This window comes from Eptatretus burgeri, chromosome 16, assembly GCF_056783735.1.
Source record: "Eptatretus burgeri isolate ZD-2024b chromosome 16, Ebu_testis_v1, whole genome shotgun sequence".
NCBI lineage: Eukaryota > Metazoa > Chordata > Myxini > Myxiniformes > Myxinidae > Eptatretus > Eptatretus burgeri.
In genome coordinates, this window is record NC_140976.1 from 19,699,853 (window position 1) to 19,715,944 (window position 16,092).

Consider the following 16,092-nt stretch of genomic DNA (forward strand, 5'->3'; position numbering starts at 1 on the left):
TGTGAAAAAATTCAGACTCAACCCTGGACTCAAACCAAAGGATCTCATCGGTTACGCGGCGACAGCCCATTGAGCTATTGAGTCTTTTGATACATACATACATACATACATACATACATACATACATACATACATACATACATACATACATACATACATACATACATACATACATACATACATACATACATACATACATACATACATTGTTGCAGATTCGCGCCCGCCGGCGTGCGAGCGGTCACGTAACTCGAATCGCGGCACGTCGCCCACCGGACGGACAATCCCGTCGTGACCCTCTCGGACTAATGCCGGGAACTAGTCACGGGTGGGCCTTTCGGCCTCACCACGATCGTGCCAATCGGCCCCCCGCGTGGGATAGGGTTGCTCGCCAAATTCGACCTACCTAAGTACCCACACGGAGGGTAGACCGGGCGATCGCACCTCGCCGCAGGTCGACTTCGGACACGGGCCACTTTAAGCGACCCGTTCCGTACTATCGGGATAACCGAGCGGTGTTATCGTCAACCTCGACGGTTCGATTAATTATTGGGCGTATTTAGCCCACGACCAACCCTTTACGTGAAGTAAGATGGAGATTCAATAAAAGAAAAGACGAAGCGAAATGGGAGAAACAGTTCAACATAAAGCACATTTATTCCGCAGCAAACGGAAAGCACACATATACAATTACCACAATTATGCACCAAAAGCAAATGTAACAAAAGAAGAAACACCACAATAATGCACAAAAAGCAAATGCAACAATGCAGATCTACTACCGACTACCGAGCACACGGCAACACTTATGCAGTTTTACTTCACAGACGGCGCCGACCACACATATACTCAAAGCAAAAGAAAAAGGGACCACCCTCAACTACAAGGGGGCAGACGGGCCTGGGGCCGAGACCGCGTCGAGCCTACCCGTCTGGTGATGATCCGCAAAATGGCGGCGGCGCCCCGACTCCGTGGGCCTCGCTGGCACTGCCTGGAATGGGGTGGGAACGGGGCCCCCTTCTCACACTATCTCAGCGCGGGGGGAAACAGGAGGGGGTTGTTGATGCTCGGGGGAATGAGGATATCTCGCTGGCTTGCGTCCCGCGACGAGCGACTCCACCGCGACCTCGGTCGCGTTACCGGCCTCCCCTCTCTGCAGCTCCCCGACTCTGACACGAGCGCCCTCTCGACTGCCTTCGCCGCCACCACAACTCTCCACTCTTCTCAACTCCGTCCAACTGCTCAACTCTTCAACTCTTTCCAACTGCCTTCTTTTCTCAACTCCTTTCTCTGACTCGATTTGCTCCGCGCTCGGCGCTTTATAGTGCGACAGGAGAAATCATATGCAGATTTTTGGATCAGCTCCCCATTGGACAGAGGAAAAGTGGGCGTGAATGATTCTTGATCCGCGAATCTGCATATAGCGATTATACTCCGACGCACCTGGAGGCGGGGCCAAATCGCCCCACGATCACTGATAGGATGGAACAGAAGTGGGCGTGAATCGTTCTTGATCCGATTTCTCGGAAAGGCTGGTGTTTTTGCACCCGCTGCTCGGTGCACGCCCTGTACGAGTCCAGGATCGGTGCCCACAAGCGGCGCGGGAATGGCGGTGATGCGATGGTTGCGAGAGCGAGATGTGACGGCAAGGGTCATGGCTGTTGTTGTGAAGCGGCGTTGTGGTTGGTGGTTGTTGTGTGATGGCTGTTGAGACGTGGTTGGTGGTGGTTGTGGTGGTAGTAATGGCGGTTGGTCCAAAATAAAGATAGTAAAAGAAAAACGGCTATCTAAAAGGGTCGCAGCCCGAATGAATGACATTTATTCCCTCTAAACAACGGGTTTGGGCCTAACTACACATATACTTACAGAGATATCTCACCTACGGGACCCGAATGGTGGTTTGCGAATTTCGTCAACCACAACACTACCCCCTCCCCTTTTTACAGACTCGTCCCGAGTCGTCAAATTTTCGTGTGCCATCATGTGTAGTTCTCCCCTAGTACATTTTACCTACGGATCCCTGAGTGCGACATTCATGGTATTCGTGTCCCCAAAATAAATAACCTGAGGGCTGAGTAACTACCTAAACAAACCCACTCACACGGACGACTGAAATAAAATTGCCGGCGCTAAGACATACATGCCGGCGGCGCAATCATATGTACAGTACATCTTAACCTTAACTTACAAATTTTACACTAAACCATGGCCCAGGATCACTGAACTCTGCAAAAAGAAAGCAGTTAGCAGGGAGCCAGGCTGCTCGCATGCAGTCTCTGGCTCAAACAATGCAGGTGACAGGGAACGTGGCCGGCTGCTCACTCGCAGTCCAAGGCCTTCCCTTTTTAACTGAACGCAGTGAACCACAACGGTGCATGGGCTGCACAAATGCAGTCTCCGTGCCAGCTCAAGTGGCACACGCAATGAACACAACGAATGGATGGATGAATGGATGGACGCAAACACGGTGCACGGGCCGCCACTGCAGGCCCGTGTTGTAGTTGCCAACAGGGCAGTTCTCGCAGCTTGCAAACTGTTGCTTTCTGATCCTGGCGCACATGGCAATGAACAGAGGTGGGGGGGCAAAGCAAAAATTGAACGGGGCTGGTGAACAGGGGCAGTGGGCATGGCATGGCAAAGGTGATCAGGCAAACACAGCCTGCAGAACAAGGCCGCTGCAGGCAAACACAGCCGGCAGACGATCTGGCCGACACAGGCCTTGAAGCACAGCAGCTGCAGACAATCCGACTGGCACAGGCCTTGCAGCACAGCAGCTGCAGACGATCCAGCCGGCACAGGCCTTGCAGCAAAACAACAGCTGCCGATGAAGTGGGCCGGCCTTTGCCTTGCAGCAACGCAGCCAGCAGATGAAGCTGGCCAGTCTTTGCCGTTCAGTGGAGGTTGGTGGAGGGAGTGCGGTGGTGCTGGCCACTCGGAAGGCGGGCTCGGACCTACCCTACGGTCTCCCTCCCAACCTATCGCCTTTGTCTGTCACTGTCTATACCCACTCCCTTAATTTGTCAAACCCCAATTTAGCCCCAACTTATTTTTTTTATTTTTTACTTCCCCACTATAAATCGTCCCCTAACCCCCTGTACTGTCCTTGTTCGGCTAACCTATCCCGTCACCTAGCCTACTCCCAACCCCTACGTTCCCTTCCCGGAGGGGAACAAGGGAGAGCCTGCGTCCTGTGTCGAGGCCCAACTCAAGCCTCAGAATGGCCTCCCCAGAGTTCAGCGATCTTAACCCAAAGTGGGTCCAGCGGCCCACAACGAGAGCGAGGGGATGGATGGTGCGGAGGGGTACACTTCCTAATCTACCCTATCCATTAACCTGTTAAACTACCCCGTGGCTTCCAACAAGCGCCTCTCGCTTAAACTATTGGTTCTAACAACCCAGATTCCCGTCGCCTGTGTTGGTGTCCTCACAATTTCGGGCCTTGCCCCCCAATTTTCTTTCCGTGCCCTCACACGGTCTCATGGCTGGGACGCGTGGCTCCCCTTGGCAGGCACGACCCTCTGCCGAATCTCCCGCTATGGCACCCCCGGGCACTACACTGCCTCCGAGCCTACCAGCTCCCTAAACACCGGGGAGTGCCCCCCATGGCACCTCCCCTGAAACGCACACGTGGCAGGCTGGCTCCCCAGGCCCCTTTCCGAGGGTCACCCGTGCCCACAACACTGCCCACGCGGCTAATGCCGCCCCGGGCCCCCGCACCAAGCAGGCGCACCCGTGCCCACTACGCTATCCCGGCCCCCCATGGGCCCTTGGCCTACCACGGCCGACTAGCCTGGTGCCCGGGGTACCCACTCAGCGATACTCACCTTTCGCAGCCACGCTCCCAGCCCGTCAACAGGGCTCCTGCACCCCTCCAAACGGGTTTCGAGCCTACTTCCCCACCAACAACAAAACGACCTCCATTTTGTAAATTTGACTGACCCCCTAACTCACTCTACACTGACCCCGGGGTCCCTTGGGCGGGAGTCACTCCTCCCCCCAATCACTCATCGCACCATGCAGTCCCCATTCGCTCCATACACACAGACCCGCTGGCCTCACTCACTCAACAAGTACTCACCTCACAACTCACCAACTCTTCAACACACACACCGCTGAACTCTGCCATCCTCCTAACTACATCCCCTAACTAACTCGTGCTCCCACGTCGTCCCTTAAACTACAGCACATTCCTCTTAACACTATGTAGCTAAACTACGTCCCCACTACACATCCAACGTCTGTCTCTGTCTCCAAAATAATCCCATACTCCATTTTCCCAACCTAAATCTGACTAACAATCCCTCTAACTAATCCATTCCACGGGCCCCATGAGGACTTACCCCTGCCCCATGGAGCCGGTCTCGCTAAGCTAACCCTTCCCCCTAACTAGTTTCCATCCTGTGCCCTGGTAAGGGGGTCTTCCACCCCTTGCCCGGGAATCCTGTGCACCCGAAAGTGAGGCTTGCTTTTTTTTTTTTTTCACATGCGCAGCACCAGCGCGGCATCTCACAGCTCGCGCACTTTGCACCTGACCGTGACGTCATGCAGCTGCACGTGTACCTCGTCCCTCCTTGGATGGTACCATCCGGCAGGGATACCCCTCCTGCCGGATTCCAACCCCGCGTGCAGCCATGACGTCACCGTGCGCATAAAAAAAACACAAGCCCCACATCTCGAGGGGTTCCCCACGCGAACACATGTGCTTTGCCCGTTGGAGCTTAACACACACACACACACACACACACACGCCCGCGTGGAGAACCCGTCCGGTCCAAATCCGAAATCCTGCCTAAACTTTGTCCGTCCGCGGGATCGGCAAATCCACCGCGTGCGTTTCCGGACCGGGCTTCACTCTCGAAAGCGAGCACGTGGGGGCCTCGTGCGTTGCACAGCACGGACCGCACGCTCGCTGCTGGGTGAACCCGGCACGGTTCCCGAAACAGCTGCAGCCGCTACTCGGCTTTCTTTCCTCTGTCGCCGTCGAAGTCTCCATTCCACCCACGCACACCTGCGTGTGACGACGCTCACACTCCACTCCATTATATTCACCCTGGGAGACGCGGCTGCATGCTCACGCATGCCGACCGACATCTCCCTTACACACAGCGACCTTGCACACGCTGTCTCCCTCACACTCGGCCGCTCACTCACGCATGCCACCTCCCTCGCACACGTGGCTCCACTCACTCGCGGCCTTCCACTCACTCGTGCCATTTCCCTCACACAAACCATACCACTCACACACGCGGGGGCACTCGCCCGCGGTGCCTCACTCATACTGGCCGTTTCACTCACACACACGCGACACACACACGGTGCCTCATCCACACACGGCATGCTGGGAAGCACGCCCTTTGGCACACTTGCCACTACACCACTCACACACGCGGGGGCACTCGCCCGCGGTGTCTCACTCACACACCGTGCCTCACTCACACACGCGGGGGAACTCGCCTGCGGTGTCTCACTCACACACGCGGGGGCACTCGCCCGCGGTGTCTCATCCATACTGGCGGTTTCATCCACACACGGGGACGCACTCACACCTTGCACCACACACACAGGGACAACCACACTGGGGATTCGTGTCCCCACAAGAGTCTCCGGGGCCTCTATACCCCCCAAGCTTTCCGTTCACCCGTCCGCAGCACTCCTCCCCTCGACCTCGCTCGACACGACCGAACTCACCTGGTCGTGATCCGCCTCAAGGGGGCATACTCCCTCCCCTTGTTCCTGGAGGAGGCCATCCAGCTGCTCGCACTGGGTCTCCACCCAGTCCACCAGCTCCCCCTCATACTCCTCCACTACCTCCATGTGTGTGTGTGCGTCACTTACCCCGTCTTCATCGTGTAGTCTTCCCTCTATCGTTCCCATCTCCCGTGTCTCTGCCAACTCAGTCACCTCTTCACCCTTTACCTCCCTTGTCTCAACTATTATTTACGTCTCTTCCCTTGTTATCTCCCTCGTGCACGTCTCCGTCACCCCAATTAGTTTTTCCCTCTTGGTCACCGTCACGACCCTCCCCCGAATTATTTTCTCCTTACCAGCCTCCACCGCGGGCCTGACAGCCGTTGCACTCCCTCCCAGCTCGTTCGCTCCCACACGTGGCGTCGCCATTTTAAGCTCCCTGGTCACTGCCTTCATGCCCGCCTGCAGGCTTCGGCCCATGTTCTGCGTCTCACCCCGCAGCTCTTTCATTTCTTCCTTCATTTTGAGTGCGTTCGTTTCCATATTCACCTTCACTTCGTTTGTGTTTGTATCCATCTTTTCGTTCATTTGCTTGTTCATGCTTTTTATTTCGTTTTTCATTTCATTTGTGTTTGCATCCATTTTCGTTTTCACTTCGTGCATTTGCTTGTTCATGTTCGCATTCATTTGTTGCGCATTCGCATTCATCCTTGCTGTCATTGCCGCCAGCATGGCGCATAGCTGGGCCATGTCGGGTGCGCTTGGGTGAGCCGATTCGGCAAGGATCGGGGGGTTTTGGGGGAGAGGGGGAGGGGAGGTGTCATACACCGCGGCCGCCGCCGCACCTATTTCGGGCTCTGGGTTCAGTTGGGGGAGTTCGTGTTCCTGCACAACCAACATTTCCTGCACGGGGTTTTCATCCTGGACCATGGATCCTACATTACTACACATATACATTTCTAATACCCCCGGCTCCCGCTCCCCTTGAGATGCCATCTTGCTTCTCGTAAAGGGTTAATTTGAATCGCTCGTAATTTGGAGGGAATTGGGGGTCGCTCCTCTCACCCCTGGACCGATTCCCGTGAATTTAGCTGGAGACAGGAGAGCCCGTTGTCCCGTTCTCCGACACCAGTGTCGCGAGGAGGGGGGATGGGTTTGTGTCCCACTCCTGACAACAGTGTTGCAGATTCGCGCCCGCCGGCGTGCGAGCGGCCACGTAACTCGAATCGCGGCACGTCGCCCACCGGACGGACAATCCCGTCGTGACCCTCTCGGACTAACGCCGGGAACTAGTCACGGGTGGGCCTTTCGGCCTCACCACGATCGTGCCAATCGGCCCCCCGCGTGGGATAGGGTTGCTCGCCAAATTCGACTTACCTAAGTACCCACACGGAGGGTAGACCGGGCGATCGCACCTCGCCGCAGGTCGACTTCGGACACGGGCCACTTTAAGCGACCCGTTCCGTACTATCGGGATAACCGAGCGGTGTTATCGTCAACCTCGACGGTTCGATTAATTATTGGGCGTATTTAGCCCACGACCAACCCTTTACGTGAAGTAAGATGGAGATTCAATAAAAGAAAAGACGAAGCGAAACGGGAGAAACAGTTCAACATAAAGCACATTTGTTCCGCGGCAAACGGAAAGCACACATATACAATTACCACAATTATGCACCAAAAGCAAATGTAACAAAAGAAGAAACACCACAATAATGCACAAAAAGCAAATGCAACAATGCAGATCTACTACCGACTACCAAGCACACGGCAACACTTATACAGTTTTACTTCACAGACGGCGCCGACAACACATATACTCAAAGCAAAAGAAAAAGGGACCACCCTCAACTACAAGGGGGCAGACGGGCCTGGGGCCGAGACCGCGTCGAGCCTACCCGTCTGGTGATGAGCCGCAAAATGGCGGCGGCGCCTCGACTCCGTGGGCCTCGCTGGCACTGCCTGGAATGGGGTGGGAACGGGGCCCCCTTCTCACACTATCTCAGCGCGGGGGGGAAACAGGAGGGGGTTGTTGATGCTCGGGGGAATGAGGATATCTCGCTGGCTTGGGTCCCGCGACGAGCGACTCCACCGCGACCTCGGTCGCGTTACCGGCCTCCCCTCTCCGCAGCTCCCCGACTCTGACACGAGCGCCCTCTCGACTGCCTTCGCCGCCGCCACAACTCTCCAACTCTCCCACTCTCCACTCTTCTCAACTCCGTCCAACTGCTCAACTCTTCAACTCTTTCCAACTGCCTTCTTTTCTCAACTCCTTTCTCTGACTCGATTTGCTCCGCGCTCGGCGCTTTATAATGCGACAGGAGAAATCATATGCAGATTTTGGGATCAGGAATCGCTCGGGGGCGGAGCCACGCTCCCCATTGGACAGAGGAAAAGTGGGCGTGAATGATTCTTGATCTGCGAATCTGCATATTGCGATTATACTCCGACGCACCTGGAGGCGGGGCCAAATAGCCCCACGCTCGCTGATAGGACGGAACAGAAGTGGGCGTGAATCGTTCTTGATCCGATTTCTCGGAAAGGCTGGTGTTTTTGCACCCGCTGCTCGGTGCGCGCCCTGTACGAGTCCAGGATCGGTGCCCACAAGCGGCGCGGGAATGGCGGTGATGCGATGGTTGCGAGAGCGAGATGTGACGGCAAGGGTCGTGGCTGTTGTTGTGAAGCGGCGTTGCGGTTGGTGGTTGTTGTGTGATGGCTGTTGAGACGTGGTTGGTGGTGGTTGTGGTGGTAGTAATGGCGGTTGGTCCAAAATAAAGATAGTAAAAGAAAAACGGCTATCTAAAAGGGTCGCAGCCCGAATGAATGACATTTATTCCCTCTAAACAACGGGTTTGGGCCTAACTACACATATACTTACAGAGATATCTCACCTACGGGACCCGAATGGTGGTTTGCGAATTTCGTCAACCACAACAATATATACACGAGGTGTGTTCAAAAAGTATCCAACCTTAATTTTTTGTGCGTAAACAAATGCAGCTAGGGAGGCGTGGTTTGGTGCACGTATGTCGGCGATCCGAATCCGTATGCGTGAATATTTTCCGGCTTGCAGAAGCTGTCAGTCGCCGACAGACCGCCGATGAGTGAGGAAGTGTAAGTGAGCGCCGTCGGATTTTCGTTTTTGACAAAATGATGGATCACTGTGGTCTCATCGCCAGTGATCACTGTGTTGAAGAAGTTCGGATCGCTGTTCACTGTCTCCAGCACGTCCTGTGCGATCTCCAAACTGGGTTGCTTCTGCTTGATCGTTAGCAGCTTTGGCACGAACTTCGCTGAGATTCTCCTTCAGCCCAAATCCTCAGTCACAATGGAATGAACGGATCCAATGCTGACGCCCGCCTCGTCTGTAAGTTCTCTGATCGTGATTCGACAATCCTGCATCAGCAGGGTCCTCACTTGGTCAATGACGATCTCATTTCGGGATGTTGAGGGCCTACCAGAACGTGCTTCACTTTCCACTGATGTGCGACCATCTTTGAAGTGGTTGTACCACTCTTTTATCTGTGTGTTGCCCATTGCTTCGTTCCCGAAGGCCTGTTCATCTTGCGGATCGTTTCCACTTGGGAATCGTCAAGCTTTACACAAAATTTGATGCAGTAGCGTTGTTCAAGTTTTTCCGTCATTTCGTCAAAAACGAAAATCCGACGGCGCTCACTTACACTTCCTCACTCATCGGCGGTCTGTCGGCGACTGACAGCTTCTGGAGGCGGGAAAATATTCACGCATACGGATTAGGATCGCCTACATACGTGCACCAAACCACACCTCCCCAGCTTCATTTGTTTATACACAAAAAATTAAGGTTGGTTACTTTTTGAACACACCTAAAATATATATATATATATATATATATATATATATATATATAATTTTATATACATACATACACACATACATACATAAATACAAAACACACATACATATTGTTGTCGGCCGGGGACCGGTGGCGAGAATGACCACAAGGTGGGGAAAGCTACGTCATCTCCACCAGACTCCCCGGCATTGTAGGCCGTCGCTCCGGATAATTATGCGAGCCGGCGGGTCGCAGAACCGACCGTGGTCGCCAATATTTCAACCACGTAGCGTAGGGTCTTTTTGTCTAGAACCAACTACACAGTTCTACCAACTAGAACCAACCTAATTAACTACGCGATTTCGACTACCAGGGAAACCACGCCCTCGGCACGTCTTGCTTGAACCGGATCACTCTACCTACTGCGGTAGAGTTCCAACTACCGACTACCAACCTCGGTTCGGGTGCAGCCGAGCGGAAACTGCCAAAGCCGTGCCGGCTGGGATGAACGGATTATCGGGTATAAAATCCCGGCTAAAACTCAGATCCGAACCATGCTGGACCAATGCAAGAAAGGACGGAAACAAATTGGGAACATTTCCAATCATGGTAATTTATTTACAATAAAGAAAGACAAAGGCAAGACTTAACGCGAATATGCAAGCAAGGAATATTTACAATGATCCAAAAACACTTATTCAGTTCTACTTAAAGACGGGCCCACACGTAGACACACACACAAATGAAAATAAACCCAGAGTTCTTTATTGGACCCTCGCAGCCGAGGAGAGAGACAAGCTGGGGGTCAGAGTTTGGATGGGTACCTGGCCGTCAGAGAAAGGGGGTACTCCGTGCTGTGGCACCTGACAATGGTCGCTGGGTTGGTCCCCAGTCGCACATGTGGGACTCGAGGTTTGTAGCGGAGCTCGGGTGGTGAATGGCCGGGGTCCAGTGTCCACGGAGGGGGGTCAGGGTCGCTCTTTCTCTCCTTGTAGAGGGTCAGCAGAGACACGTTCGCCACCTCGGTGACCTTCTGCTCAACCGTCGTGAGAACCCTCGGAACAACCACTGTTACCACCCCTTCGTAACAACCTTCATAACCCCTTCGTAACAGCAAAAACCCTTTCGTGACAGCAAAAACCCACCGCTCTCAGAGAGTGCTCGGGGATTTATCGACCTCCCTCAACGGGGAGGGGCCCTTGGTGAAACACACCTCGCTGTCCACCTTTAATTGGACAGGGTCCTATGGCCCACCCTTCCGGGGCGGGGCCTCGGCCCCTGCCGGGAAACCCCAGCCACTCTTCCACGCGGGTTCATACTTGTCGAGCAACAGTATCAATGTTGCAAAGATCATCGTGAAAGAGATACAACGTTTGTGGGAGCCGAGAAACCGGAACCGCGAGATCTTTCCTTGGCACGTCAGGGTGCGAGAAGGCAGCTGGTTGGTGGTGGATTGTGATGGGCCGAAGGGGTTATGCAGATGGGATGGTTGTTAGATGTAATAACCTAACTAAAAGAAATCGCAATGCATGCCTTTGATTCTCCCACTAGACAAAAGGAAGGGGATCTGTCTCACATGTACTTAATGGCATAACTAACTTTTGGGACCTGTGTGTTGAATGCACATGGTTTCCAGATCCGTAACAATATTTACACACATATATATATATATATATATATATATATATATATATATATATATATATATATATATATATTGTTGTGGTTGACGAAATTCGCAAGCCACCATTCAGGTCCCTTAGGTGAGATATCTCTGTAAGTATATGTGTAGTTAGGCCCAAACCCGTTGTTTCGAGGGAATAAATGTCATTCATTCGGGCTGCGACCCTTCTAGATAGCCGTTTTTCTTTTACTATCTTTATTTTGGACCAGCCGCCAAGCCTGGTGTTGGCGTAGTGGTTAGGGCAGCGGCTTGGGATCCAAAAGGTCCCGAGTTCAAGCCCCGTTGGGCCACTGAATTAATACACCAGGGGGTTGACTCAGCCTGTCATCCTTCCGAGGTCGGCGAAATGAGTACCAGTATACTGGGCCGGTGTATACCCTGGTTAAAATAGGTGTACCATATCCCTGTGTCGTAAGAGGCGACCAGGGTTGCGTCAGGAAGGGCATCCGGCGTAAAACCTGTGCCAAATCACTATGCGGATCATACGGATGATCCGCTGTGGCGACCTCTAACAGGAGCAGCCGAAAGAAGAAGAAGAAGATTTTGGACCAGCCGCCATTACTACCACCACCAACCACGTCTCAACAGCCATCACACAACAACCACCAGCCGCAACGCCGCTTCACAACAACAACAACGCCAACAGCCACGACCTTTACCGTCACATCTCGCTCTCGCAACCATCGCATCACCGCCATTTCTGCGCCGCTTGTGGGCACCGATACTGAACTCGTGCAGGGCGCGCACCGAGCAGCGTGTGCAGAAACATCACAGCCTTTCCGAAGAAAATGGATCAAAAACGACTCATGCCCACTTCTGTTCCGTCCTATCGGCGAGCGTGGGGCGATTTGGCCCCGCCTCCAGGTGCGTTGGAGTAATATCGCTATATGCAAATTCATGGATCAAAAAGCATTCACGCCCACTTTTCCTCGGTCCAATGGGGAGCCAGCCAGAGGTGAAGGGTCGAAGGTAAAGGGTCGAAGGCGAAGGAGCGAGGCCCCGGGGGCTATATAGGGCTGCGTTCGCTCGCCAAAAAGGCAGTAGTTCGGAGTCGGTGGAGTTGGGAAGAGCCAGTCAAGAGAGGAGTCGGAGAAGGCAGTTGGACGGAGCTGTGGAGAGTTGGCGGCGGCGAAGGCGGTCGAGGGGGTGCTCGTGTCAGAGTTGGGGAGCTGCGGAGGGGAGAGGCCGGCAACCCGACCGAGGTCGTGGTGGAGACGCTCGTCGCGGGACCCGAGACAGGGAGATATCCTCCTTCCCCCGAGCATCAACAACCCCCTCCTGTTTCCCCCCGTGCTGAGATAGTGCGAGAAGGGGGCCCCGTTCCCACCCCATACCAGGCAGTCCCAGCGAGGCCCGCGGAGTCGGGGCGCCAGCGCCATTTTGCGGCTCATCACCAGACGGGTAGGCTCGACGTGGTCTCGGCCCCAGGCCGTCTGCCCCCTCATAGTGGAGGGTGGTCCCTTGTTCTTTTGCTTGAGTATATGTGTTGTCGGTGCCGTCTGTGAAGTAAAACTGCATAAGTGTTGCCGTGTGCTCGGTAGTCGGTTAGCTCTGCATTGTCTTTTGCTTTTACATTTGCTTTTTGCGCATTATTGTGTGTTTCTTCTTCTTCTTTTACATTTGCTTTTGGTGTAATTGTATATGTGTGCTTTCCGTTCATCGCGAAATAAATGTGCTTTGTGTTGAACTGTTTTCCCGTTTCGCTTCGTCTTTTCCTTTATTGAATCTCCATCTTACTTCACGTAAAGGGTTGGTCGTGGGCTAAAACGCCCGATAATTAATCGAACCGTCGAGGCCGACGATAACACCGCTCGGTTATCCCCATAGTACGGAACGGGTCGCTTAAAGTGGCCCGTGTCCGAAGTCGACCTGCGGCGAGGTGCGATCGCCCGGTCTACCCTCCGTGTGGGTACTTAGGTAGGTCGAATTTGGCGAGCAACCCTATCCCACGCGGGGAGCCGATTGGCACGATCGTGGTGAGGCCGAAAGGTCCACCCGTGACTAGTTCCCGGCGTTAGTCCGAGAGGGTCACGACGGGATTGTCCGTCCGGTGGGCGACGTGCCGCGATTCGAGTTACGTGGCCGTCAGCACGCCGGCGGGCGCGAATCCGCAACAATATATATATATATATATATATATATATATATATATATATATATATATATATATATATATATATATATATATATATATATATAATGACCGTTTTTACAGCCATTTTTCCCTTAGGTTAGGCTTTTTCTTGAGGCAATGTTTTATGGCCGGATGCCCTTCCTGACGCCAACCCTGGTCGCCTCTTACGACACACAGGGATATGGTACACCTATTCTAACCGGGGCATACACCGGGACCAGTACACTGGTACTCACTTCGCCGACCTCAGAAGGATGACAGGCTGAGTCAACCCCCTGGTGTTAATTCAGCAGCCAACGGGGCTTGAACTCAGGACCCTGGGATCCCAAGCCACCACCCTAACCACTAAGCCAACACCAGGCTTGTATATCTTCTTCTTCTTCTTTCGGCTGCTCCCTTTTAGGGGTCGCCACAGCGGATCATCCGTATGATCCACATAGTGATTTGGCACATGTTTTACGCCGGATGCCCTTCCTGACGCAACCCTGGTTGCCTCTTACGACACAGGGATATGGTACACCTATTTTATCCGGGGTATACACCAGCCCAGTACACTGGTACTCATTTTGCCGACCTCGGAAGGATGACAGGCTGAGTCAACCCCCTGGTGTATTATTTCAGTGGCCCAACGGGGCTTGAACTCAGGACCTCTTGGATCCCAAGCCGCTGCCCTAACCACTGCGCCAACACCAGGCTTGTATATACATATATACATATATATATATATACATATATACATATATATATATATATATATATATACATTCATACATAAATACACATGCATACATAGATACAAAATACATATACATACATAAACATCATAGATACATAAATACATACACATACATAAATACACACATAAATACATACATACACACACCTACATACATAAATACATACACACATACATACATACATACATACATACACACACCTACATACATAAATACACACATAAATACATACATACACCTACATAAATACATACACACATACTTGCATACAAACATACATAAATACACAAATAAATACATACATATATGCATACATACATAAATACATACATACATAAATACACACATAAATACATACATACATATACATACATAAATACACACATAGATACATACATACATAAATATACACATACATACATAAATACACACATAAATACATACATACACATACATACATACACATACATAAATGCACACATGCATACATACATACACATACATACATACACATACATATACACACATACATACTTAAACACACATATATAAATGCACACTTGCATACATACATACACATACATACACATAAACACACATACTGTACATACGTACATACATACACGTACATGCACATACGTGCACACATAAACACACATACTGTACATATGTACATACACACACATATATACACATACACGTACATGCACATACATACACACACATACATAAATACATACATACATAAATACATACATACATATATTCATTCATAATTAAAAATGGCAAATTATGACATCTTTGTTGCTTCTAATTAGAATAAGAAAAGGAACTAAAGTTTCTTGTATTCCAAAAATTTGTACAATTGGTACTGTCGGAGTTTCTTTCAAACACGTCAAATATCAGGATAGTCATCATGTTGTTTATCTGTGTTTTCAATTTTGGTCACTATTGACGTCCTCACCCACAAAAAATGTCATCCGAAGAGAAAGGATGGTGGTTTCATCTTTCGAGGTAGGATGGTGGACTTTTTCATAGGAGGAGGCATATTTATCTCGAATATCTTTAAAACTTCATCTAAAAAGAAGAAAACTTTCTTTTTATAGTTCATCTTTAGAGGTTCATCTATTCATCATCTTTTATAGTTCATCTTTTTAGTTCATCATCTTTTATAGTTCATCTTTAGAATCATCGATTCCTTCAAACAGGTGGTTAGATTTATCTCAGATAAACTCCTTGAGTTATCCAACGAGTGAGGGTCTCGATCAGCTCGACATACCCGGGAACCAGGTCCAATGGTTTGATGACACCCATCGCAGTTATGAGAGAAGAGTTTGTTGAAGCAGTCACTGCAGTAATTGCGACGCTCTCGGACCATGAAGCTCTTCCCAGCAAGCTGGGTCTGGCAATGTTGACAACGGTCTGACATCCTGGAAATAAAAAAAAATTGATTATAGCACCAAACGTTTCACCAAAATATAAGAATAAAATTACTTGGTCATAAAAATTGAGACAAGCTTTGACTGCTCCAAGAGACACAAAAGACAAAAATGTTCAAGGTGTTGATTTATCAAACCTGAGTTCCATCGACCTTCAGAGAGATTCCTTACGGGGCATGCACACTTGCCTCTAAGCAGTCTCGCCTGGGTTTGGATCCCAAGTCAGCTATAAACTATCACCTTGGTATTTCAGATGCAGGGCAAGGCATCAATGTGTGCGCCGCCATCGTCAGGACGTTAGACCAGAGGACTCATCTGGTCTCGCTGGTTGTTTATGGATGTTAAAGATCTCACGGTGTCTTTTACGAAGAATAGGCAGTTCGGTCCATTTATTGCCGGCATCCTGAACAAACGCAACATTCATGCACCTTCAATCGAACGCCAGACCTGGACAGCCAGTTCGTGAAAGACTTCGATTAAAAGCATTCCCCAGGAGACCCAACAAGAACGTGGCAATAATTGGCGCGGTAGTAGTCATGGTATTCGAGGTAGTAGGATTACGGGGTGTGTAAGCTTTGGGTCGTGATGGAATTTTG

General features: G+C 51.2%; 1 protein-coding gene across 2 annotated transcripts in view; it reads right to left on the reverse strand.

Annotated features, from left to right (window-relative positions):
• The window catches only part of FHL2 (four and a half LIM domains 2), a 38,258-nt gene that overhangs the window by 14,634 nt on the left and 7,532 nt on the right, over window positions 1-16,092 (reverse strand). For both annotated transcript variants that reach the window (XM_085858749.1, XM_085858748.1), the window contains exon 2: window positions 15,337-15,487. In XM_085858749.1, coding sequence (XP_085714875.1) covers window positions 15,337-15,486 — 150 coding nt within the window. In that variant the 5' untranslated portion in view covers window position 15,487. The remainder of the gene's footprint in view (window positions 1-15,336; window positions 15,488-16,092) is intronic.